The 27,893-nt window shown below is 41.4% G+C and overlaps 1 protein-coding gene across 3 annotated transcripts; it reads left to right on the top strand.

Moving 5' to 3' along the window:
* The first annotated feature begins 3,254 nt into the window (after positions 1 to 3,254).
* Positions 3,255 to 25,486, top strand: Rpp30 (ribonuclease P/MRP subunit p30). Of its 3 annotated transcripts, none has more exons than XM_048438908.3 (12): positions 3,255 to 3,382; positions 4,669 to 4,724; positions 6,257 to 6,313; positions 6,673 to 6,747; positions 8,812 to 8,883; positions 14,914 to 15,003; positions 20,885 to 21,001; positions 21,666 to 21,695; positions 22,082 to 22,119; positions 22,650 to 22,729; positions 24,639 to 24,733; positions 25,053 to 25,486. In XM_048438908.3, exons 1-11 carry the CDS (start codon positions 3,301 to 3,303, stop codon positions 24,728 to 24,730), a joined length of 789 nt encoding a protein of 262 aa, XP_048294865.2. In that variant the 5' UTR covers positions 3,255 to 3,300; the 3' UTR covers positions 24,731 to 24,733; positions 25,053 to 25,486. The 3 variants fall into 3 exon arrangements, with proteins under 3 accessions (XP_048294865.2, XP_048294864.2, XP_048294863.2); XM_048438907.3 differs by having other exon boundaries at positions 24,636 to 24,733; XM_048438906.3 differs by lacking the exon at positions 24,639 to 24,733.
* Positions 25,487 to 27,893: the final 2,407 nt, after the last annotated feature.

Here is a 27,893-nt window from a genome sequence, read left to right as displayed (position 1 = left end):
GACTTCTTTTGAGAATGAAGTCAGCAAGTGCACAGTACAGTTGTGTTCCATTCAGGAATTTCCTCTCTCTCTCTCTCTCTCTCTCTCTCTCTCTCTCTCTCTCTCTCCCTTCTTTCTTTCTTTCTTTCTTTCTTTCTTTCTTTCTTTCTTTCTTTATTTCTTTCTTTCTTGGTTTTTTGAGACAAGGTTTCTCTGTAGCTTTGGAGCCTGTCCTGGAACTAGCTCTTGTAGACCAGGCTGACCTTGAAATCACAAAAATCTGCTGGGATTAAAGGCGTGTGTCACCACCCGCCTGGCTCTATTCAGGAATTTTTAATGTTTTCTTCCAACTGCATCCTTGCTGCCACCCATGTAGGCCAACATTTGACCTTTTTTTCCCTGTAATTTCCCTATCCCATCATTTTCCATCTTCCCAATCCTGCCTCCTCCTCTACCTCCTTTTACTTCCTTCCTATCCCCTGTTTCCTCTTTCCTTCCTTGGCCTCCTTTCTTTCTTCTTCTCTCTTTCACCTGTCATCCACAACTGTCCTCTCTGCTTATTTTTCTCAGGAGACAGTACACTAAGTAGCAACTGAGCCAAAATGCTTCAATCCACCATTATACTGCCTAAGCCTTCAGGTGTTCAAATGTCAAAAAAGTAGGTGTTGATTTAAAAAAAAAATACTGTCGGGGACCAGCCATGACAGAAATACCTCTCGCCAAGGTAAAGGCGTGGGGATTAGAAATATGGTAAAGAATATGAAAATGTGGGGCTGGAGAGATGGCTCAGAGGTTAAGAGCATTGCCTGCTCTTCCAAAGGTCCTGAGTTCAATTCCCAGCAACCACATGGTGGCTCACAATCATCTCTAATGGGGTCTGGTGCCCTCTTCTGGCCTGCAGGCATCCACACAGACAGAATATTGTATACATAATAAATAAATATTAAAAAAGAATATGAAGATGTGAACAAAAATAATAAAACAGAGAAATTTATAGAATAGTATCAGGAGGGAATTCCAGCGAGTCTGAAAATTCGCCCCTGTTTAATTTCCAACTGCTTAAAATATCCTGACCCCTAAAGGTAGGATAAGAAAAAAAAACTGCATTAACATGACACAAGGAAATGAACATACCAATTGAAAGTTTCGGGCTACATCCTAGTTAAACATTCTGATGCTAGAACAAACCAAGTCACACTTACACCCTAGACCAAAACACTCTGTAGTCAAACCACTCTCTGGGTGGAATCCCAGTTTATCTCTATAAAGGGAACTGGAACCTAGTTGGATCTTTAGACTTTTGTTTCAGGTTCAAACAGATATACTTCTTTATTCCTGGAGCACAAAGTCTGGCAATTTGCCACACCTGATGACAATAACCTTGAGAGAGCAGAACTCTCTGACCAACGTCTAGGTGGGACTTTGTTTTGAGGCAGAAGCACAAAACCTTGAAAGAACTAGCGGAAAGTCCCAACTCTCTGACCTTTGGTCGCTGTGGAAATAGGCTCATAATTTTGGGCCTCCACACAATACTTAATTGCTTTGAAAATTAATAACACATACAGAGAAGTACTTGCAGATGGTCTGCCCCATAGCGCTCAATGATTTCTATCTGTCCATTTTATTTCTCACTTTTTCTCCTCTTTAGCTAAGCTTAGAGTATAAAGCAAAGGGATCCTAAGCAGTGAAGTCCACAGCAACATCACCATGACTTTAAAACAAATGTGTCCTCTTCGACCTAATCTTAGCATTGAAAAATTCAAATTCTTAATCTTCTCTACATCCACTACATTACTACTGACCAATCTAGATTTTTGTGATCATGTAAGAAGATGCCTCTCCACTCCTACAAAAGTTTGCACTAGACATTCTGATGAAAAGCAAGGGGTCTGTTTTATATGGCCTTGCTATAGTGGCAGAAGTTGTTCTGTTTGGGAGAATATCAAGCATTGGAAACAACCAAATATTTTCTTTTTTATAAAATATTAATCAAATCTAGGTGTGACAATGCACAGCTGCAATCCCAACTCCCAGGATGCTGAGGCAAGACTGTGAATTCGAGCCCAACATGGACTACTAACAAGACCCTGTTACAAAATAATAATAATAATCTTTAAAAAATTAGAGACCATTATGTTGAGGAATATTACCTAAAATGTAGTCAGATGGGGAAGTTCACATATTGTTTGTGATCAGTACAGAAACTAAAAAAATGTTTCTAAACATTTTCAGCACTTTGTCATTTTGTCCTGATGGACAAGTTTCTGATTGGTGAACTTTTGTTATCTGAGAACCCAACAATTCAGATATCATATTATTGAGCTGCACAAGGCTGGAGCTGCTTATTGGTAATGTATAAAGGTTTCACATGCTGACCAACTAGAGACTGAATGAAAAGGAATAAAGGACCGGCCTTCGGCATCAGGTAGACTGAAAATCATGCCAGCATTTTATGTTGTTGGGTCAATATTCAAGATCTGTCAATATTCAAGAGTTAATTTTTAAAGAAGAAACATCAAATGATATTTGTATATTTCTCATAAAAATTTGTAAAAAAAATGTTTTCAGTTTTCCTTCTTTCTATCAGATTTCTGGCAAAAAACAAAAACAAAAACAAAAACAAAAAAACCCGCTGGTGCAAAGCCTTCACCATTGAGAGCACCCTACTGTCTTGTGTTGTAGATGTCGGCTGTAACAGATGCCCCTTATCTTAGACCTAGCCCAAAGAGTTAAAACAATCTTAGCCCCAGAGCAAGTGCTTCAAAGGGGCTTTTAAGTCCATTTCAAAAAATGGAAAGTAATTAGAGAACAAAAAGAAAAGCAATTTCCCCTGTCTCTTTATTTATTTACCAATTTATCTACTCTGGAGATTATGTAGCCCACACTGGCCTGGAACTCACCGTGTAGGTCAAGACGGCCTCGAACTCACAGAGTTACCTCGTTTTTCAAGTACTGGGATTGAAGGCGTGCACCACACCAGGCTCTCCCAGAGCTTTAAACAGGATTTCAAGATTATTAGAGATAATCTGCTTGATCATAGAATGGATGCATTCAGAATGAATCATTTTCTACACTGTTGTATGTCAGGATCAAGGGGGAGCCACTACAGAGTATACCAAATATCCTCGATCAAGTCACGACCAAAAGGGAATAAGTGAAGCTGTAGATTCCTAGACGGTAAGGCAGTCTCTGAGTCTAGACTACTTAGAAGGAAAAACAACAAATCCCAGGATGCCCAAGTGACAGCCTACAACTCCCAGCATGCTCGAGGAGGAACACAGCGGCTGCGCAGATTGGCGCGGGTGCTCCCGGGACGTCAGCATGGCAGCCTTCGCAGATTTGGACATAAGAGCGGGCTCGGACCTGAAGGCTCTGCGCGGACTGGTGGAGAACGCTGCTCACCGTGAGTCTGCTGGCTTTGCGCCGCGAGCGCTGCCCTCGCTATCCCCCATACCATCCAGTTTTCTCGGTAGTTTCTCCAGGCGCCATTCCTGTCTCTCGTGGGGTCTGCCTGATTGCCCTAGAAGCCGAAGTTAGCTGCCGTGTAGCCCGCATCCCCGGCGTGGGAGACTCACAGGCCCTCGAGAAAGATGTTGTTGCTTGGGCTTGCCCACACTTTCGCTCAGAGGGAGAGAACAGAGGCCAAAGCGATCGAGGGTTTGTCATAGGGCCTGTGGACTGATGGATGGTAGAAACTGGGACTGGACTCCAGGTGTACAGTCCCCCCCAAGCCGGTGTTTCTTTAATATCAGTCCTTTTTGACTCACACAACATCTGTCAAATACAGAAAACAGGGTCACAGGCAAGAACTGCAGTGGAAGTTCCTTGAGGATGAGCATTGCTCATGTGTGCCCTCACCTGGGATAGAGCCTGTCAAATAACGGATGCTCAAATACCTTTGAGAGGAAGGAAACTAGGGAGTTACCGGACTAGGTGATAAGAAGAAGGACCGCTATTTTGTCATTACCTAGCATTATTTTTTTAATACTAATACCCTATCGTCCTGTTTGTATTTCGACAACTTAAAAGCCAGGAGTCGTGATTTAGATGTAGGGGGACAGAGACACTCATCACACTTGTTCAAACAGCGCTAACTGTTGAGATAATAAGGCACACCCTTAGTGTTCCCTGCCCATTACTGTAGAACACCCCAAAAGAGGTGTCAAGGAGTCATCCCTCCATTGTGCGTTAGGAAAGAGAAGAAATAGAAAGAGCATCGCAGAAGAAATGAATGATAATGAAGGTGACAGAAAGACACAAACTTGATGGAATGAAAATGAACAGAGTCAGGAAATCCTGGGAATGTTGTGTGGAAAGCACAAACACGGCATTTTAGTATCGTGTGAACATAAATCACAGCCTGAATATGTGCCTGGCACTCTCCTAAAATGCAAGGGCTATTGCACTTAATTTTCATGACACTTGAAAGCGCTGTCTGCTATTAACATCGCTTGACAAATGAAGAACCTGAAACCTTAAGTAATAGTAAACCCTAGTGCTTAGATTTGCCTCCTGCCCCGCCCACTTATTTTCCAGGTCTGGAACTAGAACCCAGGGCTTCGCGTATGCTAAGCAAGCATTCTAACAGTTAGCTACATCCCAACCTCATCTCATAACTCCTGAATCTAAGATCGGGATCATCATTGTGAACAAGAAAGACTATTTTTTAAATACTCATTTTTTTTTCAGTTGGATATTCAGTTGTTGCCATCAATCATATTGTTGACTTTAAGGACAAGAAACAGGTAAAATAAGATTTATCATATTAATTAGTTAATAAATATTAAGAATTCACGAATACGTGTTTCTGTCGGGAATAAGGAACTAGAAATAAGTGTTGTATTAGTTACTTGTCTTGTTGCTATGACCACATACTTGACAAAAGCAACATAAGGGAGGAGGAGTTTGTTTTGCTTTTCCTTTGAAGGTGCAGTCCATCATGGCAGCAGGAGCATAAAGTGGCTGGTCACAGTTTCTCCTCGGTCGGGAAGCAGAAGGAGATGAGTGCTGGGTCTCAGCTCATTTTCTCCTTTTCAGTTAGTTCACTTAGGACCCCAACCCATGAAACAGTACAGCTCACATTCAGGGTTCATCTAACCTCCTGGGCTAATCCTTTATGGAAATACCATTATAGAAATACAGAGATTTGCTCCCATCATCATTTTAAATCAAGTCAAATTGGTAGTGAAGGATAAGTCATCACAAGTATGTTTCGTTTTTTTGTTTGTTTTTTGTTTTGTTTTCTGGTCTGGAATTCACTGTGTTGCCAAGGATGACCTCCTGCCTCTGCCTTCCAAGTGCTGAGATTACAAGCCCATGCCCAATTTATGAAATTCTGGGATAGAATTTCTGGCTTGGCTGCGTGCATTTTAGAAAACAGTCTACCAAATGAACTGCATTGTAGCAAGTCTTTCTCTGTACTGCTAGCTCCCAATAGTGACCCAGAGACTTATTAATTATCAAAGCTTGACCTTGGCTTAGGCCTGTTTCTAACTAATTTTTATAACTTAACCCATTTCTGTTAATCTGCATGCTGCCACATGACTCATGGCTTTAACCTATCCTCCTACGTGTCATCCTCAGAGTATGGCTGGTGACTCCCCCTTTTTTCTTCCCAGATCTGTTTCTGTCCAGAAGTCTCACCTATCCCTCCTGCCTAGCTATTGGCCATTTAGCTTTTTATTAAACCAATCACAGTGACATATCTTTCCATGGAGTAATCAAATATCTCACAACAGTGCATCTCCAAACTTTCTAGGAAGGAAGAAGAGGAGAAGAAAGAAAAGAAGGGAGAGAAGGAGGGAGGGAGGAAGCTACATCCCCAACCCTCAATTATATTTCTTAAAAACACCCTGTGCTTATTATTTTACATTAATAATTGAACTGGTATATATTCATACAAATTCAAAGATGTTTAAAATTGCATTACTGTTAAATGAACTGTAACCACAATATCTTGTTGTTTACTTTGCTGCCATGGTCTTATTAACTCACTGATTTTTTTTCTCTTTAATAGACTATAAGATGTGTGTATTTCTTCTTAGGTAAACAACTGTATCTTGTAGGTCATTTCTGGCTTCAATATTTTTATCCTCTGATGTTCTTAGCAGCTTTTCTGCTCTTTAGTTTCTTTCCTTAAAAAAAAAAATAGAGAGAACTAGTTAGTAAATTTGAATACCAGAAATTAGTTCTTTTTTTTTTTTTCCTGAGATGCTTTTAAAGAGTTTCATTTGTTCTTTAACATGTAGCTGGAGTTACTGTTTATTGTTTATTGTAGGAGATTGAAAAGCCAGTAGCAGTTTCTGAGCTCTTCACAGCTTTACCCATTGTACAGGTAGGCGGTTTACTGTTTAAGTGTAGAGACATGCCCATCCTCATGATGTGTTCTCTAACTGCAATGGCTCCTGCCTCCCTCCAGGTCCACCTTGCCACTGGGGCTCACCTCTTCATCTCTTTCTTACTGTCCATCAGTGCTTGTTTGGTATCCTCTTAAAGCCCAGCAGCTATTAAATTATCTCATCATGTAGTTTACTAGATGTACATAGTATTTTCTTCTGCTATCATAAATACCTGTCGGATAAGCATGCTTTGTTGATCTTCACTGTCCTTTGTAACTTTTACTATTTTCCGTCGATAAAAGGAAATGAACCAATTGCTTTTTAATTTTTTTTAATAATGTATTTTTGTTTGTAGGGAAAATCAAGACCGATTAAAATTTTAACTAGATTGACAATTATCGTTACAGATCCGTCTCACTGTAATGTTTTGGTGAGTTCATTATTTTTCTATGTTTGACCTTCTATGTTAACTAACATTATCACATTTTATCTCACCTCATTCTCCCACCACATGTATGCCTCAAATCCTTGACACCTGCCTGCTTTCTCTGTGTGTAGAAGCTGCACTGTATGTAATGTGTCTCTTCCTAAAAGTTATAAGGTGCTGACAGAGAAGAAATACCATCCATTATTCAGCACTCAGGGACTGTACATTTTGAATGTATTTTTTCATTCTCATATACAGCATCAGGTTTGAGGTTTTCCCTGTTAAGCAATAACAGTGTTTTACTGATAAAGTCTCCTTTCTAGAACAGAAGTATTTTCTTATACATCTGACATTTGAATTTTATTGAGCAGAATTTTCATTGTGAGCTTGTGTGTCACAGTCATGTGAATTATCCACAACACATGAAATAGTCTTATCTGGCTCTATCTAGGAAAAAATGCTAATTCCACTGATGGCTGTCATAGTTAGGATTGATCTTGTCATAAAACACCATGACCAAAAGCCACTTTGGCAGGAAAGTGCTTATTTCAGTTTACAGTTTCACATCATAGTCCGTCATTTCATTAAAGAAAGTCGGGGCAGGAACTTGAGGCAGGAACCTGGAGGGAAGAACTGGTGCGGAGTCCTGGGGAATGATGCTCTCTGTCTCGCTCCTCATGGTTCGTTCAGTGTGCTTTTTTAGAGCACCCAGGACACCATCCTAAGAGTGCTGCTGCCTATAACCAGCTGACCGTCTCACGTCAATCATCATTCAAGAAAATGCACCACAGGCTTGCTCACAGGCCAGTCCAATAAAGGCATTTTCTCAATTGAAGTTTTCTCTTCCCAGATGCCTCTAGCTGTCAAGGTGACATGCAGTTAGCCAGCACAATTGACCTCCTCTCAGCTTCACACGCAAACATCACTTATAATTAAACCATAACTTTCCTATCCTGTTCATCCCTGAGATCTCACATATGTAATAGTATTATAATAGTATTATAATATAAAACATTCCAAATTTTAAAATTCCTACAGTCTTTATAAATCCGACACTCTAAAAGTTCAGTTTTGCCAGGCAGTGGTGGCACATGCCTTTCATCTCAGCTCTCAGAAGGCAGAGGCAGGCAGATCTCTGAGCTTGAGGCCAGCCTGGTCTACAGAACAAGTTCCAGAATAACAAAGGATAAACAGAGAAACCCTGTCTCAAAAACAAATAATAGGGCTGAAGAGATGACTTGGGTTAAGAGCACTGGCTGCTCTTGCAGAGGTCCTGAGTTCAGTTCCCGGCATCCACACGGTGACTAACTCACAGCCGTCTCTAATGGGATCTGATGCCCTTGTCTGGCCTGCAGGTGTACATGCAGAGCATGCATACAAAAAACATAAATCCTTAAAAAGTTTTAAAAATTGAGTCTCTTTAAAATATCCAAAGTCTTTTTCAAAGTTCAATCTTCTCTAAAATACCCAAATTCTCTGTAAAATTCCTCAGTCTCTTAACTATGGGCTCTGTAAAATAAAAAGTAAGTTACATTCAGTCTTGCTCCAGGAAACTGGAGACCAGCTGTCTTCATGTTTCCTTTTCCCATACACACGAGGCTGCAAGCTTACAGTACCTTCTAGAGCTCAGTCATACTTTTTGTTATGGAAAAACAGTTTATCCACATGTAAATAGATTAATAACTTTGCACAATATAAAACTGTCTTGGCATTTACTCTTGGTTCTATTTTTTTAAAAAGTGACATTTCTCTGTCTTGTTGGAATGATTTGAAATCTGAGTTAGAAGGAACCTTTGTTCCCGGAAAGGCTCCCACCTTTGTTGCCTTCGCATCAGTCATGAAAATCCAGCCGCAATCAGTGACTCAAGTTCATACTCTCCTGTGTCAGCTCTTGAGTCAGTCGTGAACACAGGGCTTGCAGCCAGGTGTGGTAGCTCAGGCCCCAGCACTCAGCAGGCTGAGGCAGGAGGACTGGTTTAAGTTTGAGGATGTTGAGTGTTGCTAGATGACCAGGATTCTGTTTATATATTTTGATACTGTGTGATAACATTCATTTTTGTCTTATAGAGAGCAACTTCTTCAAGGGTCCGGCTGTATGATATTGTTGCAGTGTTTCCAAAGACAGAAAAACTTTTTCATGTAAGTGATCGGTGAAAGAGAATAATGTTTCTCTTTAATGTAATAATGTAAACCTGCTGTTATACCACAGTAGATCCCTTTGTTCCTCTCTGTTCTAGTTTTGTCTCTGTTGCTATAATAAAACAACCAGACAAAAAGGAACAGGGAGAAAGAATTAGTTGCTGTTCGTTGTTATGGAAAATTAAAGCGGGAATTTCAAACAGCTGCTGATCATACTCTGTGCCATTCTTCAAGTTACCACCACCACCACCACACCCCCAACTGGGGGATGCTGCTGCCCACAGTGGGCTGTCTTCCCTCATTGATTGTCTTAATTAAGGTAATTCCTCATAGACATAATCCATGCCCAGTTCAACATAGATAGTCTCTCACTGAGACTATCTTCCCAGGTTGAGCATTTGTCTAATTATTCTTTGTCAATAAAAACTCAGGAGTCAGATATTGAGTTAGGAACGTGAATGATCAGAGAAGCAACCAGTGGCCTCCTCTCTCTCCTCTCCTCCCCTTCCAAAAGGGCCAAGCATCTTTCTAAGCCCCACCCTACTATTTCCTGTGTCTGTCTATATGTCCTCTGTCTTCCAAAACCTCTCTGGCAAATTTTGGTCTGCTAGTAGCTAGCTCCACTCTCTAATTCAAAGTAAACTTTATTGCCATTCTCGGGAGTGTCAGAGTGTGATCAAACTTTCCCACAACACCAAATGATTCTGGGTTGTGTAAAGTTTACAATTAGAGCTAACCGTCTAGTGTGGGAGGTCCTTCTGTCTATGTGTTGCTTTTATTGGTTAATGAATAAAGAAACTGTATTGGCCTGCGATGGGGCAAAAGAACAGAGCTAGGTGGGGAAAACTAAAGTGAATGCTGGGAGAGAGAAAGGCTGAGTCAGAGAGATGCCATGATCTGCTGCCAGAGATAGACATGCTGAAACTTTGCTGGTAGGCCACGACCTCGTGGTGATGCACAGATTAATAGAAATGGATTAATTAATATATTAGAGTTAGCCAATAAGAAGCTAGAGCTAATGGGCCAAGCAGTGTGATTTAATTAATACAATTTCTGTGTGATTATTTTGAGACTGGACAACCCTGAACAAATAAGCGGCCTCCCTGCAACAACCGTCAGAGGCCCTATCTGGAAACTTTTTATTATTTTCTGTTTGCACTCAAAAGTCATGGGGTTTCACATGGGCAGATTTAAGTGGCATGTCACTTTGGCTTTAGTCATCCTGATAGGCATTTAATGGATTCAGTGTGGAAGAGCTCATGAATTTTCTCCTGTTTCTTTCTCTATACTTTGTTCATTTGAAATTGCTCCTTGGTAAATTCATCCCTCTCTATTCAGTAACCACTTCAATTTCTGGCCTTATCTACTCCTGCCTTTGATAGAAGAAAAAAGAAAGCGCCTCTCTGGTCCAGGTTTCTCCTTTGCCAGCTCTGAGCTATAACCCATATATATGCCAGTGAGAGTGTCAGCCCTTAGTTTTCTAGAAATCCTCAGAATCACTATATGCTAATATGATTCCCCTTCCTATTCTTGAGAGCCTTTGTGAATTGAATTCCTCTTATTCTATTAGAATTTCCTGTTGGTTTTTCACATTTAGCATGTGAGCTCATTTTGTCTTCCAGATAGACTGCCCTGCTCTTTCAAATGATTACAGTGGGCAAAAAAGACTGAAATACTCTTTTAAGGATTGCTTTTAAGGAATGCTTTTTTTGTTTATGGACTACTGAGAAAAAAGAAGCATAATTACTTTTAGATGGAATTATGAATGTTTTTTCCTAAAGTCTCAAAAAGGATCCATCTAACAAAGTAATATTGCAGGAAAAAATACTGGTCTTATATCTTTAATTTTATACTTTTTTTTTTTAGCTATAGTATTCTCTTTTTTGTTGTTTATTTTTGAGATTATAACTTAGTTAGGTTTTTCTCTTCCCTTTTCTTCCTCCAAATCCTCCCATATACCTTTCCCCATTCTCTTTCAAATTCGTGTCCTCTTTCTTCTTTAATTTCTATTGCATACATATATGTGTTTGTATATACATATGTATTTCTAAATATAACCTGTTGAGTCCATATCATATAAATGTTACTGTAACATGAAGGCCAGCTTGTTGGGGTATCTGTCCCTGCCCGGTACCCCACAGCCAGCAAGTCCCAGAGAAAATCAATCACACAGAGATCTCTATAAGTTATAAAGCTGATTGGCCCATTAGGTCAGGCTACTTATTAGTTCTTATAACATATATTACCCCATTATCCTTATCTACGTTAGCCATATGGCTTGGCACCTTTTTCAGCTGTCAGCTCACGTGTTCCTTCTCTGGTGGTTTGCGCAGGAGTGGCAGAGGGAGCTTCCTGCTTCCCAGAATATTCCTGTTCTCATAGCCCCGCCTCTACTTCCTGTCTGGTTGACCCACCTATACTTCCTGCCTGGCCAATCAGCGTTTTATTAAAATACATGATTGACAGAATACAGACAATTCTCCTGCACCATGTTACTTGTATGTATGTTTTCAGAGCTGGACTGACTGTCTTTTAAGCAAAATTTCTACTAAAATTATAGACAGATCTTTTTACCCTAAGTTTATCCAGTAGAGGGAGCCATTGACTAAGGAGACTGATGCCAAGTCCTAGGTTAATTGCTAATTAGGTTAATAGAGGGGAACACCAGAGAACCACAGATTATCTAGGCGGCCTGTGTGCGAACACACACATCTCAGCACCTGGTTTTTGGTGGCTTCTTTTATCAAATGAAAGATTGTATTAATTCTCTAGTATTTGATTATAGATTAAGGAATGAGTAGAACCAAATGCTTAATCATCAAAGTCCTGTGGACCAGCTGTGCTACGCAGGCCTTTACTACCAGCACTTCAGAGGCAGAGGCGGAGGCGGCTGGATCTCTGTATTTGGCACCAGCTTGTTTGCATAGTGAGTTCCAGGACAACCACCATACCCAGCAGAGGAAGTAGCTTTAAAAAGTTCTGGTTTTGTGCTGCTCCTGAAATCTTTCAAACCTTGCCTCTGCAGGATGCTGCTGCAGAATGTCTGCACGAAGGGAGCATCTCTCAAGAGATAGCCTCTAAGTCTTTCGGTTTCAGATTTATCTGGGATTATTATTCAGTTGCAGATTATTAGGTTTTATTTACTGAATCAGTCACTGGAAATATGGCCTAGCCAGCCATTTGTCATAGTTTTTAGGTGAATTTTGTGTGTATGTGCAGTTGAGAGCTACTGTTAATGGGCATCCCCCTGCCTTGGCAGGCCTGACTTTTCCTTGTGTAGTATAGTAAGTGCTGATGCCAATGAAACACCCAGGGTGAAGGTATGCTGAGCCCTGCCCTCCTGTGCCTTTTGTTCCACAGCAGCAAAAGTATGCATATATTTGTACATTTCTGTGGGAACAAAATTTTTTAATACTACCATATATGTCTGCCCCTCCCCTCAAAAAAGTTAAGGATGGCAAAGTGAATTCATATACAGTCTACCAATTTTCAGAGAGAACTGAGATACTTAGCTCCAAAACTATTTTAGACATAATTAAGTCATTTTAATGATTTGGGGAATATTAGAGTAAGCCTCCCTGGTGCTAGGAATATGGGTATGTGCCCTGCTTCACATAGTTCTTTGAGTAACAGTTGAACATTTAGACTGATGAAAAGTTAATCACAGAGTACTTTAGTTTGGAGCATTCTAAATTCAAGAGGTCAGAGGATCCCAAATGAATCTCCTCTGTGTCTGAAAGTTCTTTACAATGTGTGTCCTTCAGCCAATGCAGATCCATTGGTTAGCTGCCTCCCCATAGGAAAGAGGAAGAAACAAAATGTATAATGAGAAGGAACCCAGTTCTGCTTTATTAGGGCAGTCATTTAAAGCCATCTTTTCATTAAAACTAATTATATTTATAATAATAAATTTAAATACCACAGAAGTATATGTATAAAAAGCATGCTTTCCAAACTAAAATGTCTCCAGAGGCAGCCAGTACTGACTTTCTTGTGCATCTCCTAGAAATACCTTCCCCAGCGAACACTTCTTGCTTGTTTACTTCAGAGGCAACCATCGCAAGCATTCTTTTGTATTTTTTTTAAATGTTTTTACCTACTTCTTGAACTCATTGTCCCCTGTTTTTCACTCTCTCCTTCCTGGCACCATGCTTTTGTCTTCTACAGTATGTGAGTTCCATAATTACAAATGTACCTCATCCTTTAAAACATTGGCACATTCTGTCCAATAAGAGACCAAGGGGATTGTAATTTACTTAAGTAAAATGGAAATTTTTTTACTCTTTTCTGTCTTTGTGATTGGTCTGGCAATGACTGTTTTTGCACTATTTTGTTGTTAGTCTGTGTGGAATTTATAACTATGGAATATAAAAAAGTCCCTATACGCTATGTCTCTATGGGTGATAGTGCTGATATGAACATATGAATTGTTAATGTTTCCTGGGCTGTGACTTGGTAGAGCATTTGGCATGCTCAACACCCTGGTCTGGCCCTCAGCAACAATGGAGTGAAATATTGATGCTCCTGTCTTCGTGCACTTCACTGTGCTCCAAAAGTGGGCAGGTGCTGAACTCAGCTCCGTTCCTCTGCAGGACTTTCCTTCATTCCGAGCAAGGTTTCTGTTGTTGTTTGTGAGTTAAACAGCTGGAGCACTTGGGATGGGCAGATGCTTTAGGAACCAAGAGTTTCTGCCAAAACAACATAGTTTCCCAGGCTTACCGTGTAACTATGACCATCTTCAAACCAGATGGTCTCTGCTGACCACTAAGCCATGGGGCTGGGGCAGGAGTGACCAAAGCTGGCATTCTGAGGAAAATGGGTGAGATGTGACATCTGTCACTGCTGAAGAACTGTGCCCATCCTACAGGCATTACCAACATTTTGTTTCTCCTTGCTCCTTATACCACACTTTCCTGTTCTTGCTATAGGCACTGGCTCACACCAAGTTTGCTCATGAAGACTGTGTGCATCAGCATTCTAAGTGTGTGTGTGGGGGGGAGTTCTTTGTTTAATTTTTCTTATGTGTATGAGTGTTTGCTGCGTGTACTTACGTGCATTACATGTTTGCCTGATGCCCACAGAGGACAGAAGAGGGTGTTGGATCCCCTGAAACTGGAGTTATGGATGGTTGTGAATCATCATGTGGATTCTGGGACCTGAACCCAGGTCCTCTGAAAAAGCAGCAAATGAATGCTCTTAACCGAGCCGTCTCTCTAATCTCATTAGGGACATTGTCAGCATGGTACAAAACAGCCAATCTTTCTACCTCAAAATCAAGTAATGGCTGAATGATTGCTGTCTAGGTCTCTCCCGGCAGTATCTTCTGACTTGCTCTTTCTAATCTCTCCACCAATTCGCTTTCCTCTCTAATTTTTTTGTTTCTCCTGGTTGCCTTATCTGTTCCATTTATTCTGTATGTGATTTGTATAATTACTTTCAAAACTCTTTAGGGGTAAGTGGAGGGAATAGATCAACAAGCAACGATGAAAATGCACTCATGTGATTTCTCTCAGCTCTGCTTTAACCCTCTTAAAACTGTTTGTAAGTATATGAACAGAAGGCCTTCAGCCACACCGTGCTGTTTCTTAGCCACAGTACAGTCTGGTTGGAACTATCATCCTGGACAATTCCTGGTGAAATGTGCTTACTAAATAGCTTGTGGAAAAGATGGACCATTCTTTTTGACTTTCCAATTCCTTGGATTTTAGAACAATTACTTGCTTCTTTCCGGAATAATTAAAAGTAATATTCTAGATACTGATCTAACTCACCAGTTCAGTCATATATAAAAAGGTTTATGAATTAGAGGGCTTTTGGGCCCTGGCATTTGAGAATTAAACTATCAAAGCCAAGCCTGAAAGAGTAGTAAACAACTGACCTTGTAATAGGCTTGTTAAACAGTTAACACAGAACCGCCATGATGCCTGTAGAGTAAGCTCTACTGTTTATGTTTCTGTATATTGGATATGACCTTATCTCTCATTCCACTGCATGCCAGTTTTCTGTTAATCTAGTTTTTCTTCTTGACAGGTTGCTTGCACACATTTAGATGTGGATTTAGTCTGTATAACTGTAACCGAAAAATTACCGTTTTACTTCAAAAGACCCCCTGTTAATGTGGTAAGTGCTGTTCTTTCTGATCTAAACTTGAATCTGTAGAAGTGGTGTCTGCAGACTAGAAAAGAAGCTAAAGAAACCTATGTTCTTAGGGACCGGCGCCTGGGTACTTGGTAATTGGAGCAGATTCAGAAAAGAGAATTTTGGTTTTATAAGCTGACTAAAAGAGAAAGTTTAAAATAGAAAGTGTCTAAGCTGGGAGCCACGGGGTAGCTCAGTGGGTAAAGAAAGTGTTTGCTATGTAGACATGAGGCTAGGAGTGTGGATCCCAGTGCCCACACTAACACCAGCAGCATGGCAACCTGCTCATAATCTCAGCATGGGGAAAACTGAGACAAGAACAATCTGGCCGCTAGAGAAACTGAATCAGCCAGCTCTGGGTTCAACTGTGAGGCCCGGCACCCGATGTCTCCCTCTGGCCTCCACACATGCTGTTCTTGAAAACACACACACAAAGAAAATATCTAAGATGATTATGTGGTACTCCTGGTTACGCAAGAGGCACTTGAGCCAGAAGTTCAAGACCAACAGCAACACACTGAGACGTTGTCTACCCCCCCACAAGCAAAATAATAATAAAAAGGATAGTGTTAACTATTAAGGTTTTTTTTTGAAAGACTTAGGAATTCAGATTTATGAAGAACATTGTCAAGTTGATATTTAATGATGATAGCTATTTAAAATCTCAACATTGCATTATGATGGAAAAGAAAAGGTGAAAAAATAGCCACGTGTGGATGATGCATGCCTTTAATCCCAGTACTTGGGAGGCTGAGGCAGGTGGTTCTCTGTGAGTTTGAGGCTATCCTGGTCTACAGAGAGAGTTCCAGGATAGCCAGGACTACAAGAGAAACTCTGTCTTGAAAAAAACCAAACAAGCAAACAAAAAGTAACAAGAAAAAGAAAAGATATGAAAAGACAGCAATCCCTGAGATACCTGAAAACTGCGATCCAAAAGGAAATGGTGTGAAATCCCCAGGAATGGTGAGATTACAGCATGCGCCGTGGCATCCCAGCTCCACCAGAGCCGTTCCAGCAGGGCAGCCGTGTGCTCAGGGTCCTGAGATGTTTCCTCATTACCCTACCTTGTAAGCTTCTCTTTTCCCTGTATCCTTCATCTTCCACCTGCCATGTTGCCTTCTAAGTCTCACACCGTCCCCACCCCACTCCACCCCCATTTTCATTACAGAAAGGTAGTATTGCCTCACACCAGTAATTGATTTGGTGGTTATGAGGTCACTGCAGCTGGTAACTATTTGCTTTGCTAGCCAGAACATAGGAATATTGTTTAGCGTAGTGACTTCCAGAACTTAGTTATGTTATTAAAAACTATTACCCAAGAAAAGATTTAACAGCCTTTCCAAATCCCATGTTGAATTATGTCAAAGTGGACAATTGCCTTATTCTTTAGCCTACATAGGATTATATCTTCCTCACTTTTTTTCCTAAAGAATTTCTGCTTGATCCTGTGTATTAGGGGCAACAGTGAGAGTTATCTGTTTGGTGTGGGGAAAATGTAAGATGACTTGTATTCTAACCCTGCACTTAGGCTACTAAGAGGGCTTTGGAAAAGTGCCAGAAATGTGTAGGGAAAACTGGAAGAGCTCTTCTGAGTGTGCTGCAGAACCTGAACCCCAGTGGGATGCTGGTAGCACTTAAGAAGTGAGCTTTCTGAGCCCCAACATCGTACACCTCAGACTTGGGGATCTATGCTATTCAGCAGCTCACTTCTCAGAAACGAGAAATGAAGACTGTCAAGTCATCGGTGTCAGTCACAGGCTTCAGACAGATCTGATTGAGCCTGTAGGGTAAGATCTGTGTGCTCCACTCCTGGGAACAGCTCCAAGCGCTTGCTGCCTAGGTACTATTAGGCACAAAGGACCTAAGTTTATGGTCATCTCTTTTGAGTTGAAAAGACAATCTCTGCCTTGCAAGTTTGCCTCTACTTTTCACTGGTCTCAGACTGCCAGTACATCCTACAAAATAGCTTCCTGGAGTTAGACAGCTCAGCCACTGTGCATAGTTTTTGTTCCATTTAACAACATTTTACTTTAATAAAATAGGAAGCCCATTTTCTAGGCAGTTTGCCTGAATAAACTTATGCAAAGTTCTGTGACCTTGGCTAGGAGGAAATGGTAACATGTGGTCAAAATATGGAAAGGAGCAGTGCACACCATCTAATTCCTAGAGACTCACGTTTGTGAGGGTTTATGATTGAGTCTCTCGTGAGCCTCACCGTGAAAGCAGCCTGTGAGCTTCCATAGTACACCAGCTGTGCCAAGGCTTTTCCAAATACCCTAGTGCCAGCTGACCTATGAGACCTTCCTGAAATATGCTGTTGAATCGGTGTCTAAGTTAGCAGTAAGCATTTGGGGGGTCTGGCCAAGATGCTTGTTATTAGTCACTAGGTAGTTGTCAGTGCTGGGCAGGAACATATGCACGAGGGAAGTGGGGTACTAAGCTAGCATTAGGAGTGGCCCTCACAGCAGGCACCAGGACACCACCACCTGCCAATTCCATCTGGAAGTGCAGAAAAGTTGCTGAGTGTTTGATACTTCTTGGCATGATTTCCACATTTTCACTTTAGAAATTCTGAAAAGTAAAAAAAAAAAAAAAAATTTGACAGGAGGGATATGCAATATTTAACAGTGTCTGTTTTACACAGACACAACCGTATGAACATTTTGCATATGTTGCTTAATAAAAGCTAGATGGAGGTGTGGACAGAAGGCTGCATAAGATTACATTTAGTCTTCATCTGGTGTAGAAGTCTGCAGTGTGAGCTGAGCTGGCCAGGAAACAGGAAAGTTCCTGTTCATTTATTCACTTACTGTCGAGAAAGAGAGAAAACTAGAGCCAGGTGCCCATATTTTTGTTTGGGGAAAATTGTACTATAATAGGTGTGTGCAGCAAGACAGTGAGTCTGTCAGGGTAGAAACTGTGGTTTGTGCACACCATACGCACTTTTAAAATTTGATGAAACAGCGACTCGCACTTTATGATGGCCAGAAATGAAAGGACAAGGTCAAGGTCCTGACATTCCTCCCAGTAGCTACCCCAAAAGATAGTTCTTCCTTCCTCCAGGTTTGTATCGGTTGTTGTCATTGCTGAAATGTAACAACAGCAGTGTAATGGAGAAAGCATGTGTGTCTGCTCACAGCTTGTGGGATACAGTCCATCATGGTTGGGAAGGCGAGGCAGCCGGCAGCTGCATGGTGACGGCAGTGCAGCTGCAGCATCTTACATGGAGATGCAGAACAGGAGGCAGGGCAGTCTGTAAAACCTCAGTGACCCACTTCTAGCAAAGTTCTACTTTCTAGAGGTTCCACAACCTTTCAGAACAGTGCCACCAGCTGGGGACCAAATGTCAAGCACGTGGACTCATGGGAGACATTTACACATTCCAAATACATTATGACTGCAAGTCTGAAATCAAGGTGTGAGCAGGCTGTACTCCTTCCAAAAATTATTAAGGGATCCTTTCTTTTGAGTCTTCCAGGCCGGTGGTGATTTGTTGACAGCTAGTGCCTTACAGCCACAGTAGCGCCATTCTCTGTCTTTGTCATCAGCATGCTTTCCTGTGAGCCTTGTAAGCCATCTTGTAAGAACACTGGTGAGATTAGGAGCTACTGTTTTTAGTATGACCTCCTCATCTTGGTTATACCTGCACTGGCTGTCTCCATAAACGGTTACAGTCTGAGATCTGAGATCCTGCAGGTTAGGAATGTAACATAGGCTGACCCGCTCTAGTGTTTGTTTATCCTGCTGCTCATTGGAAACAGCCCACTTCTATTAGAAGCTTATGAAACGCTGTACCTGTTGCACCCCTACAGTAAATGCTCGGCAGCTATAAAAGAAAATGAAATTTACAAATGGATATGGGGAAGCTTTCAAATCAGGCAAGCTAAGAACATAAGAGGCTACCTTTTAAGTAAGAAAAGGAAGCTGATGTGTATTCACAGTTGCTTATATTTGTGTGAAGAAGCTGGAGGAGCACCTAGGAACTGCATGAGAGCAATTCCAGCAGTGGGGATAGGGCAGTGAGAGCAGAGGCAAGGAGGACTTGCTCCTCCCTTCTGTGACTGGATCAGTGAGTCAGGTGAGGATGCGATCCACCGAAGGATACGCAGCAAGGCTGTCTACCCTGAGTTCAGCGTAGGCACTGATTTTTAAGGCAAGCAATCAGCATGCTGCCCTGGAATAAACTCTTGGTTTCCATTCTTCCTTCTCCAAAGCTTAACTTAAGTTTTTAGTGCTTGCAATCTTCTTATCTGTATATCCTGATCCAATTGTCACAGGCTGCTCTTGGTGACATCATTGTGACTATTATTTCTCCTTAGTAAGAAAAACTCATCCTCTGCCTGTTCAGGCACTTCTGTTCAGACATGAGAACAAAAGCCAATCAGGCCGATGCTGTCATTCTCTGTAAAGACATTGTTATGAACAATCATATGATGCACTTACAGCAATTTACATAAAAATGCTCTTAGGAGCAGGAGACCAGGTAATGACTGCATTTTATTCATCTAAAACGGTAAAGTTTTATGAAAGAAATACAGCCCTCAATAGCACATTAATTTCTTTCTCAAGAGTGTTCTTAGCAATTTTAGAGTGAACCTGATTAACGTACCAAGACCAGAATCATATGTGAAAGGAATTAAGCTGGTAATTGTATCCTATTTTCCCCAGTCTTCTCCCTCAAAGGGGTTTTATTTTGTTGTGATTCCCAGACAGCTTTAAAATTTAAATTGACTCAGCTAGAAACCCTCAGGGATCTGATTGTCCACACCACATTGCTCACATCCTAATTCCTGCCTTAATCCTACTGCCCTACACCCTACCCCTTCAACTAGAAGGTGGGGAAATAGGAGTCAGACTCCTTTGTCCAGTTAGAGTTAGCAAAAGAAATAGCTTAATTCTTTTCTTTGCAAACCTCTTCTTGCTCACATGTACCAGAGCTCTGAGAAGGTCTCTGCTTTGACAGTAGTGAGTGGTGTGAACACCTGTTATGAACGGACAATTCACTGCAGCCTTTGACAGTAGTGAGTGGTGTGAACACACCTGTTGTGCACGGACAGTTACTGCAGCCTTTGGTCTGGGAAGCCACATGGAAATTCACACTGGTGAATTTCATTCCCACGCCTATGCCTTGTAGACTTTCCAACCTTAAGAGTACACTGAATGAAAAAGAACTTTTTTCCTCATGAAAAGACCAGGCCCATATAGCAAGCTAGGCAAGTCCTGAAGGGCCCAGATCTCTTTCACCGTTTTTCCTGAGCTACAATGAACCTTAAACAATGTTACTTAAGCAGAATGGGCTGGGACGTGTACATCTCAGCCACAGTTCTTTTCCAAGTGCCTCAACCCCGGTTAGCACATTTCCTCAGATATGAGTTTAGTCAGTCATGGCGGTTGTTCTGCCATTCAGTGGTGTGCAGTAAGTGACTTAACTGTAAGGTTCCCATTCCTGCTCACCAGACCCTTCAGATCTTCTCCTCCTTTTCCTTCATTCTTGGGTCAAGTTGCTCAGCTCCTTGTTGGCTCAGTTTCCCTGCCTGTGGGAAGCACATCCTTTTCCTTGGACCGTTCATGGAGTGGTAGCCGTCTGCACCTCTGCACCAAACTGACTTTGCTGTCCTGGGCCTCTGTAATTCCTGTTTGTGCAGTTAGCTTCCCGAAACTAACATCAGCTCTGTCAGTCAGAGAGTCTTGTGTCTTTTCCTCACTTTGGCTTGGAGTGTAGAGGTATTGGGTCCACCCTCTTTGTTTAAGCCAGTCCCTTGCTATATAGGAGGTGTGCATAGAGGGGGAAAGAAGGTGGGAGAGACTCGTTAATGCGCTTGTCTTTGACAGTTTCCATTTGTCTTCTTTATTTCTGGTGAAGGCAATTGACCGGGGTCTGGGCTTTGAACTTGTCTATGGCCCTGCCATCAGAGACGCCACGATGAGAAGGTACACAATTTCCAACGCCCTCAGTTTGATGCAGATCTGCAGAGGAAAGGTACAGTCGTGGAGCCAAGGATACTTTTTACCTCTGCGGTTACTAGTGACTTGCTGGTGCTGTTAACTCTTCCTGAGTCTTTAAAATCCTCCATTTCAGTGAGACCTACAGGGCTTTGTAAAAACTGTCAAGGGAAGCCGGGCGGTGGTGGCACAGGCCTTTAATCCCAGTATTTAGGAGGCAGAGGCAGTTTGGATCTCTGTGAGTTCAAGGCCCGCATGGTCTACAGAGTGACTTCCAGGAGTGACTCCATAGCTCCTGAGAAATCTTATCTTGAAAACCCAAAACAAAACAAAAAGCCTCCTAGGGGAGAAGTAAGATATGGTGGGAAAAGGTATTTGGAAAGCCTTTATTTTCATGAGGAATTTGCAGTGTGCCACAATGAAAAGCTTCCTCTAGATCATGGGTGTTTTCTCTGAGTGAATTAAAGCTCCAGCTTTTAAATTTCATTCATCTGCACAAATAAAATTTGTTTATGAAGCTTATTCTGCCTGTTGTTTTGGCTGCCTTGGGTGTGAGAGTTTTCAGTATTTGCCATTTATCCAAAAGAAGTTGGTATTTGAGCCTTCAATGCTAAAGAGGGTTGCTGGTCATTCATATTATGTAGTTCTTGAATTATTTTATCAGTTGTTAAGATTAATGTTGCACACTTTCTGTTTTATAGAATGTAATTCTCTCCAGTGGTGCAGAGAGGGTAAGTATGGCATATACTGCTTTGTCTTTGTAGTTGTAAAACTTCACTGCGTTTTTAGAACAACTGAAACAGCAGTGTAATGTATTGCCTGTTTATGCTTTAACTGTATTTGCCCATAGCAATTGCTAAAATGTATCCTATTCATTGGGCTTCAGGTTTTGCCTATATATACTTATATTTTTGGGTTAATTAGAATAAAATGAGTTTATTTTTTTCCCTTTACCTTGTTAAAAATGCTTTTCATGATTTATTTATACTCTTAGAAACCTATCAAAATTATAAGAACCTTGTGAAGTTTACCTATTTTTGGCTACTTAGTTGTGTCTTATTTATTGTAAATAGTTAAAATGTTAATAACATTTTATTTTCCGTTTTTCTTCTTTTAGCCTTTGGAAATAAGAGGACCGTATGATGTGGCAAACTTGTATCCTCTTAGTGTTCTTTTTAAAAGCATAAAAGCATGTCGGTATTAGGTGGAGAGGTGCGTGTGTCAACTAGAGAACTTTCAGGAGTCATTTCCCTCCCATCTTGTGGGTCCTGAGCATCAAACTCAGATCAGAGTTGGCAGCAGGCACCTTTACCTGCTGAGCCATCACACTGGACTGGAATTTTCCCTTAGAAAATTGAGTCAAAAGTGGTATTAAAGTTTAGCCTGATGTTTTCTTACCCTATAGTTGTAATTTACTGATCAGTAGCCTCAGAAGCAGACTACAGCAGGCTGTAAACTTCCTCATCCTTCTGGTTTTGAATTAAGCAGAACTGAGAAACAAGGGGCTCTCTCTATGTGACAAAGACAGTTAAATGGGACTCTCAGATGTAGGTTTCTGTTGGGTTAAGACCTGCCATAGAATTAGTGTGTGTGCTGCTGACCAGGTGAGCTGTCATTTGCATTTGTGTTTGTGTTGGCTCACATCCTTGCCAACACTGGGTTGAAATCTTTAATAACCCTATCAGAGGGCTGCTGTTTGGGCTGTCTGAGAGCGAAGCCAAGGCTGCCGTGTCCACAAATTGCCGAGCTGCGTTTCTCCATGGAGGTGAGCATGGTCATATTAGAGTCACGTCACTAACAAGCAGTTGACACATACCTGCTTTTATTGTCCTTTCTGCAGAGTCCTTCCAAGACCGTCTTTTCTCAGCCAGTTCTAACCATACACTCTGCTCCTTGCCCTCCTGTTAGACAGTAGACTTTACTTTCTATAGTATATGCATTGTGTAGAGTTTTCTTTGCAGGAGTAAACACTACATGTGTTCTTTCAAACAACACAGTGTCCCCTGCCTGTGTCTTCACAGGCTTTTAACATCCATCCTGCTTGCTTCTCTCTGGATGAACTTGCTTCCTGCTAACAATAATGAGTTTCAGAAACAGAAATGGGAATAGTGGTGTTAGTTTGACAGGATCTAAAAGCACCTGGCTTCAGACTCACCTGCTAACGGTTAACCCCTGAGAACATAAGATTGGGTTAATGTGTGTGAGAAAGACCCATTGTGGATGGGACCTCTCCCTGGGTGGGTGTCCCTATTGAATGAAGTGGAGGAAGCAAGCTGAGCACCAGTGTTGATAACCTTCTCCCTGACTGTGAATATGGTGTGACCAGCCACTTCCGGCAGTTCCCACCATGATGGACTCTACCCTTGAACTGTGGGCTGACAAACCCATTACTCTCTAAGTTGCTCTTATCAGGGTATTTTGTAACAGGAATAGAAAAACAAAAGAAGCATGCTAAACCATTGAGAAGAAAAACAAACAGATTTTTTAAAAAATTTTGTGTGAATCAGGCTATCTAAAGTCAGTCTGTAACTTTTGCTTTTATTATAACTCAGAGTGCTTCATTTCTTGTTTTGGTTTACATGAGCATGCATCTACTGAGTATATATTTTGGGTGTTTTTTCCCCCAACATGTTTTTTAGTTTTGTTTTACTTTGTTTTGTTTTATTGCTTATTTGAATATATTATACTAAGTTACATAAGGCCATTTCCCTGTAACTATAATACATGTACTTTGAACATATTTCCTGCCCCATGCCCCTCTATCTTTTTTTCTCACCTCATTAGTCCCTTTTGTGCATATTACCCACCACTAACACAGACACACACAGACACACATGCACACATAGACACACACACACATACACACGCACAGACACACACACACACATACACACACACACACAGCTATTAGTCTCCTAGGCTCACATCCCCCCTTAGTCCTCTTTGTTCATAGTCTCCTCCTCTAACCCACACTGGTCCCTTTGTGCGTATCCCCATTGTGCCCCACATTGGTCCCCTGTGTTCCTTAGACAGTTTCCTTAGATTCCTGGGCTTCTACTTCCATGTGGTCTACACATGTATGATTTATGTACCCATGTGAAATGGAAGGCCCACAAGTGAGGCAGAGCCCTCGTTTCCCTTGCAAAGGCTGCTTTTCCTGTTTCCTGGCCGTGCTCTTTCTAGTCCTGTCACTGGCATTTCCATGGTGTGTCGTAGTTCATCCAGGCCGTTGATTCTCCTGTGTGCCTTCATTCCTACTACGTGTATTTTTAGGATACTAATCCCAACATTTGGAACATTTAAAAATCACTGTTGGGAATTGTTATATAACAGTGTCTGTTATAGCATGTTTTTAAGACAGGTTGACTAAATTTAAGTTCAACTCTGCTGCCAAACTGACCTGAGCATGTAAAGTAATTCCTCTCTAACAGTGCATAAAGGATTGATAAACCTGAGTGTGATTTTATATGTTTGCTCAGCAAGCATTTGTTAGATGAATGTTGGATAGCAGGCCATTGGTAGTCAATACAACACGTTCAGAGGGATGTTGTGATCTACTGAGAGTGGTGGCATGTGCTGTAAGATGAGATCAGCACAGCCCTCGCTGTGGGAGCAGTTAGTGACTGCTACATCTGTGCTTGTGATTTGTCCGTCTTTTTACCAACATAAAGCAGTTGCTAGACCGGTGCCTATGGCTGGTTCTGACTGCATAGGATGCCATGGAGAGAGCACTGGAGAAGCAGCCCTGCTCTGCAGTTTAACCTAAGAGGTAATCCTTAGGAATGGACCGGATGTTAAAGTGCTGCTCTTGGTGCATGTTGGGAAAAATGATGATTAAAATGGCATCAGCACTTGTAAGTGCTCTCTGTGGTTTTTTATTTACTGTGCTGTAGGCCAAAGAAATGGGCTAGTGCTGGTTAAACTGCTTCTCCTTAAATTGTATCCTACACCAGGTATGGTGATGCATGCCTGTAATCCCAGCTCTCAGGAGCTAAGGCAGGAGGATCATACAGAAGGAGTTGGAGTATAGAAGGAGTTCAAGACCAGCCTAGGCTACATAGTAAGATCCTGTCATTTCTATTTTACAGAAACTAGAAAAACTGCTTTTGGAATTATTTCTACAGTGAAGAAACCTCGGCCGTCAGAAGTGGATGATGATTCTCTTCCAGCTAGCAAGAAAGCTAAATGCGAGGGCTGATGAAGGCGCAGTCTCCGTCAGCCTCCTCCTCCGTTACAGCTCTCCGGTCACAGTGGGAGCAAACTAGTGCTGAGCTAGCTGATGTTTTCACTAAACTACAACCAGCAGTCTATACAGCAGCTTTATCTCAGACATAACAGCAGAAGTAAAGTCCAGTGAGGCGTTTTCTAAAGACTGGCAGTTGAGTTAATTTAGATATATACTTTAAGATAAAAAGCTTTTTTATCCTCTTTGTGAATAATAAACCATAGTAAGTATACCAAAGTAAGATGTTTCAGTATTTTAAGATATTGAAGATAAATAAACTAATGTTTTTCTACTTGATACATATGTATTTTGTATTTTATTATCTGAAAAAAGTTATTTTGAAGATTTAAACCCTATGGGGGTCACTTTTATCTGATTGATTTTTTTTTTTATGTATTTGTTGAGTTAAAGTTCTTCCTAAAGGAATGCTGACCTTGTAGAAGCAGAAGAGACACTCACATGAGGTTACTTTTCCCCTTCCCTTGCTGCCTTCGAGCAACAATTAGATTCCTCGTTTTTGTTAGAAACTCCTCAGTACCCGATAGTGACTTTCCTAGTGACTATACAGTTCAAAGCATTTGACTTGAAAAGAAAAGAAAAGCTTTGGGATAATTCATTTTTAATAACAAGTTCATCAGGCTGAGTAGAAATTGTTATTTTTGTAAATCTGCATTTATGCTATATTGATGTAAGGACCCCAAGACACAGTGCAGTTAGCTGAAAAAAAGAGAAAGAATGAAGAGCATTGCGGAGCTGTAGTCCAGGAGTATAAGAATATCTCCATTTCAAAAGCTAGGATACATTAGTTCTTTGTAATGCATTATACTTCACCATATTAATAGAAGAAATGAAAGGGAAAAGACTACTCAAATAGATGCCGAAAGATGTGATTAAAATCAGTATCTACTCTTAATTCTATCCATAACAATGAGAACCCTTGACAAGTGCCAGGCGTGGTGCTTCCCAGCTGTGATCCCAGCCCTGGGGAGCTGGAGCAGGAGAATCACACATAGGTACAGTAAAAGTGAGAATGGTGGAGGAATGTCATACAGGTGCCTCTGTGTGATTTGTGCATGCATGTAAAGCAGGGTGGCAACTGTAAAATCAGATCTCACTGACTATTTTCACTGAGTACTGTTCACAGACCAAGATAAGGAACCGGCCTAGACATCCATCACCAGATGGGTGGATAAGAAAGTGTGGTGCGTACATTGGTTGTTAATTTCAATAATCAACTTGACGGGATCCAGAAACAACTGAGACTGGCCTGTGAGCATGTCTTGAGAGTAATTATCTAGATTAGTTCATAAGATGGGAAAATTCACCCTGCATGTGAGCGTTACCATTCCACGGGCTGAGGTCCTAGATCTTCATAGAAAGGAGTTATCGTGACGTTAGCCTGTAGAGGTACAGTCTCATCACTTTCTGCCTCCTGACTGGATGCACTTGGCCAGAGCCTTGTGCTGCAGCTGCTGTGCCTTCTCCTTGATGGGCTCTCTTCAGCCATAAAAAAGAGTCAGATCAGGACTCCTGCACCTGCTGCTAGTCATGATGACCTGAACCCCAGGCCCCACATGTTAGAGGGAGAAAACTGACCTCTGACCTCCACATATACACCATGTCTCTCCCCGCAGTGTCCATGTACCCATACACAAATGCATTTAAATGTTTTCTTTCCTTTTATTGAAAGTAGATTTTTGCATAATATATCCTAATTATGGATTTCTCTCTTCTCTCAGTTCCTCCCACTTCCCCTCTTTGATCCCATTTCAGTCTCTTCATTAGAAAACAAACAGGTTTCTAAGGGATAATATAATAAAATCAAACTAACACATTAGAATAGGATAATACAACAGAAGGAAAAGAGCCCAAGAAAAGGCACAAGAAACAGATATAGACACAGACTCACTCATTTGCATACTCCAAATTTTACGTATATGTTCAATTTTTAAAATTGAATCAAAAAAGATCCCTAACGACATTATGAGACAAGGAACCTCCAAAGACGACATTGAGTTCATTTTCTGTTGGCCGTCTACTGCTTGTCTTGCAGCCTACCCCTGAGAGTGGCTCATTTTCCCGGTGAAACTCCGTTGGAGAAAACTAATTTTTATTTGCAAATGACTATCAATCGGAGATTGCTTCTGGGTTAGGGAAGGGGGCATGTGCTGTGTTAGTTCTAGGCCCCGATCTGGTGCAGACCCATGCAGGCCCTGTGCAGGCTGCCTCAGGTTCTGGTTTCATATGTGTGTCAGCCTGGTTGTGTTTAGAGGGCCTAGTTTTCTTGGGGTCCTCTTTGTCCTCTGGCTCCTGCACTCTTTCTGCCTCCCTTTCCACAGGGTTCCCAGAGCCCTAAGGGGAGACATTTGATGGGAACATCAAATTTAGGGCTGAGTATTCCAAGGTCTCTGCATGTCTGGCTGTGGGTCTCTATACTTGATCCCATCTACTGAAGGAGGAAGCTCCTCTGATGATGTTTGAGCAAAGCAATGATCTCGGTACAGCAGAATATCATTAGGAGTCACTTTATTGCCACCTTTAAAAAAAAAAAAAAAACGTAGTATTTGGGTTTACCCTAGGTCCCTGGAATATCTATTCTCAGATTCTTGGTCACCCAAGGTATAGGCTCTACTTCATGGCATGGGTCTTTAATCAAACCAGACACTGGTTACTCCACAAGCTTTGTACCTCCATTGCCATAGCA

The sequence above is a fragment of the Myodes glareolus genome, chromosome 7 (genome assembly GCF_982192425.1).
Source record: "Myodes glareolus chromosome 7, mMyoGla1.1, whole genome shotgun sequence".
Classification (NCBI taxonomy): Eukaryota; Metazoa; Chordata; class Mammalia; order Rodentia; family Cricetidae; genus Myodes; species Myodes glareolus.
This window is presented reverse-complemented; position numbering and strand designations above follow the sequence as displayed.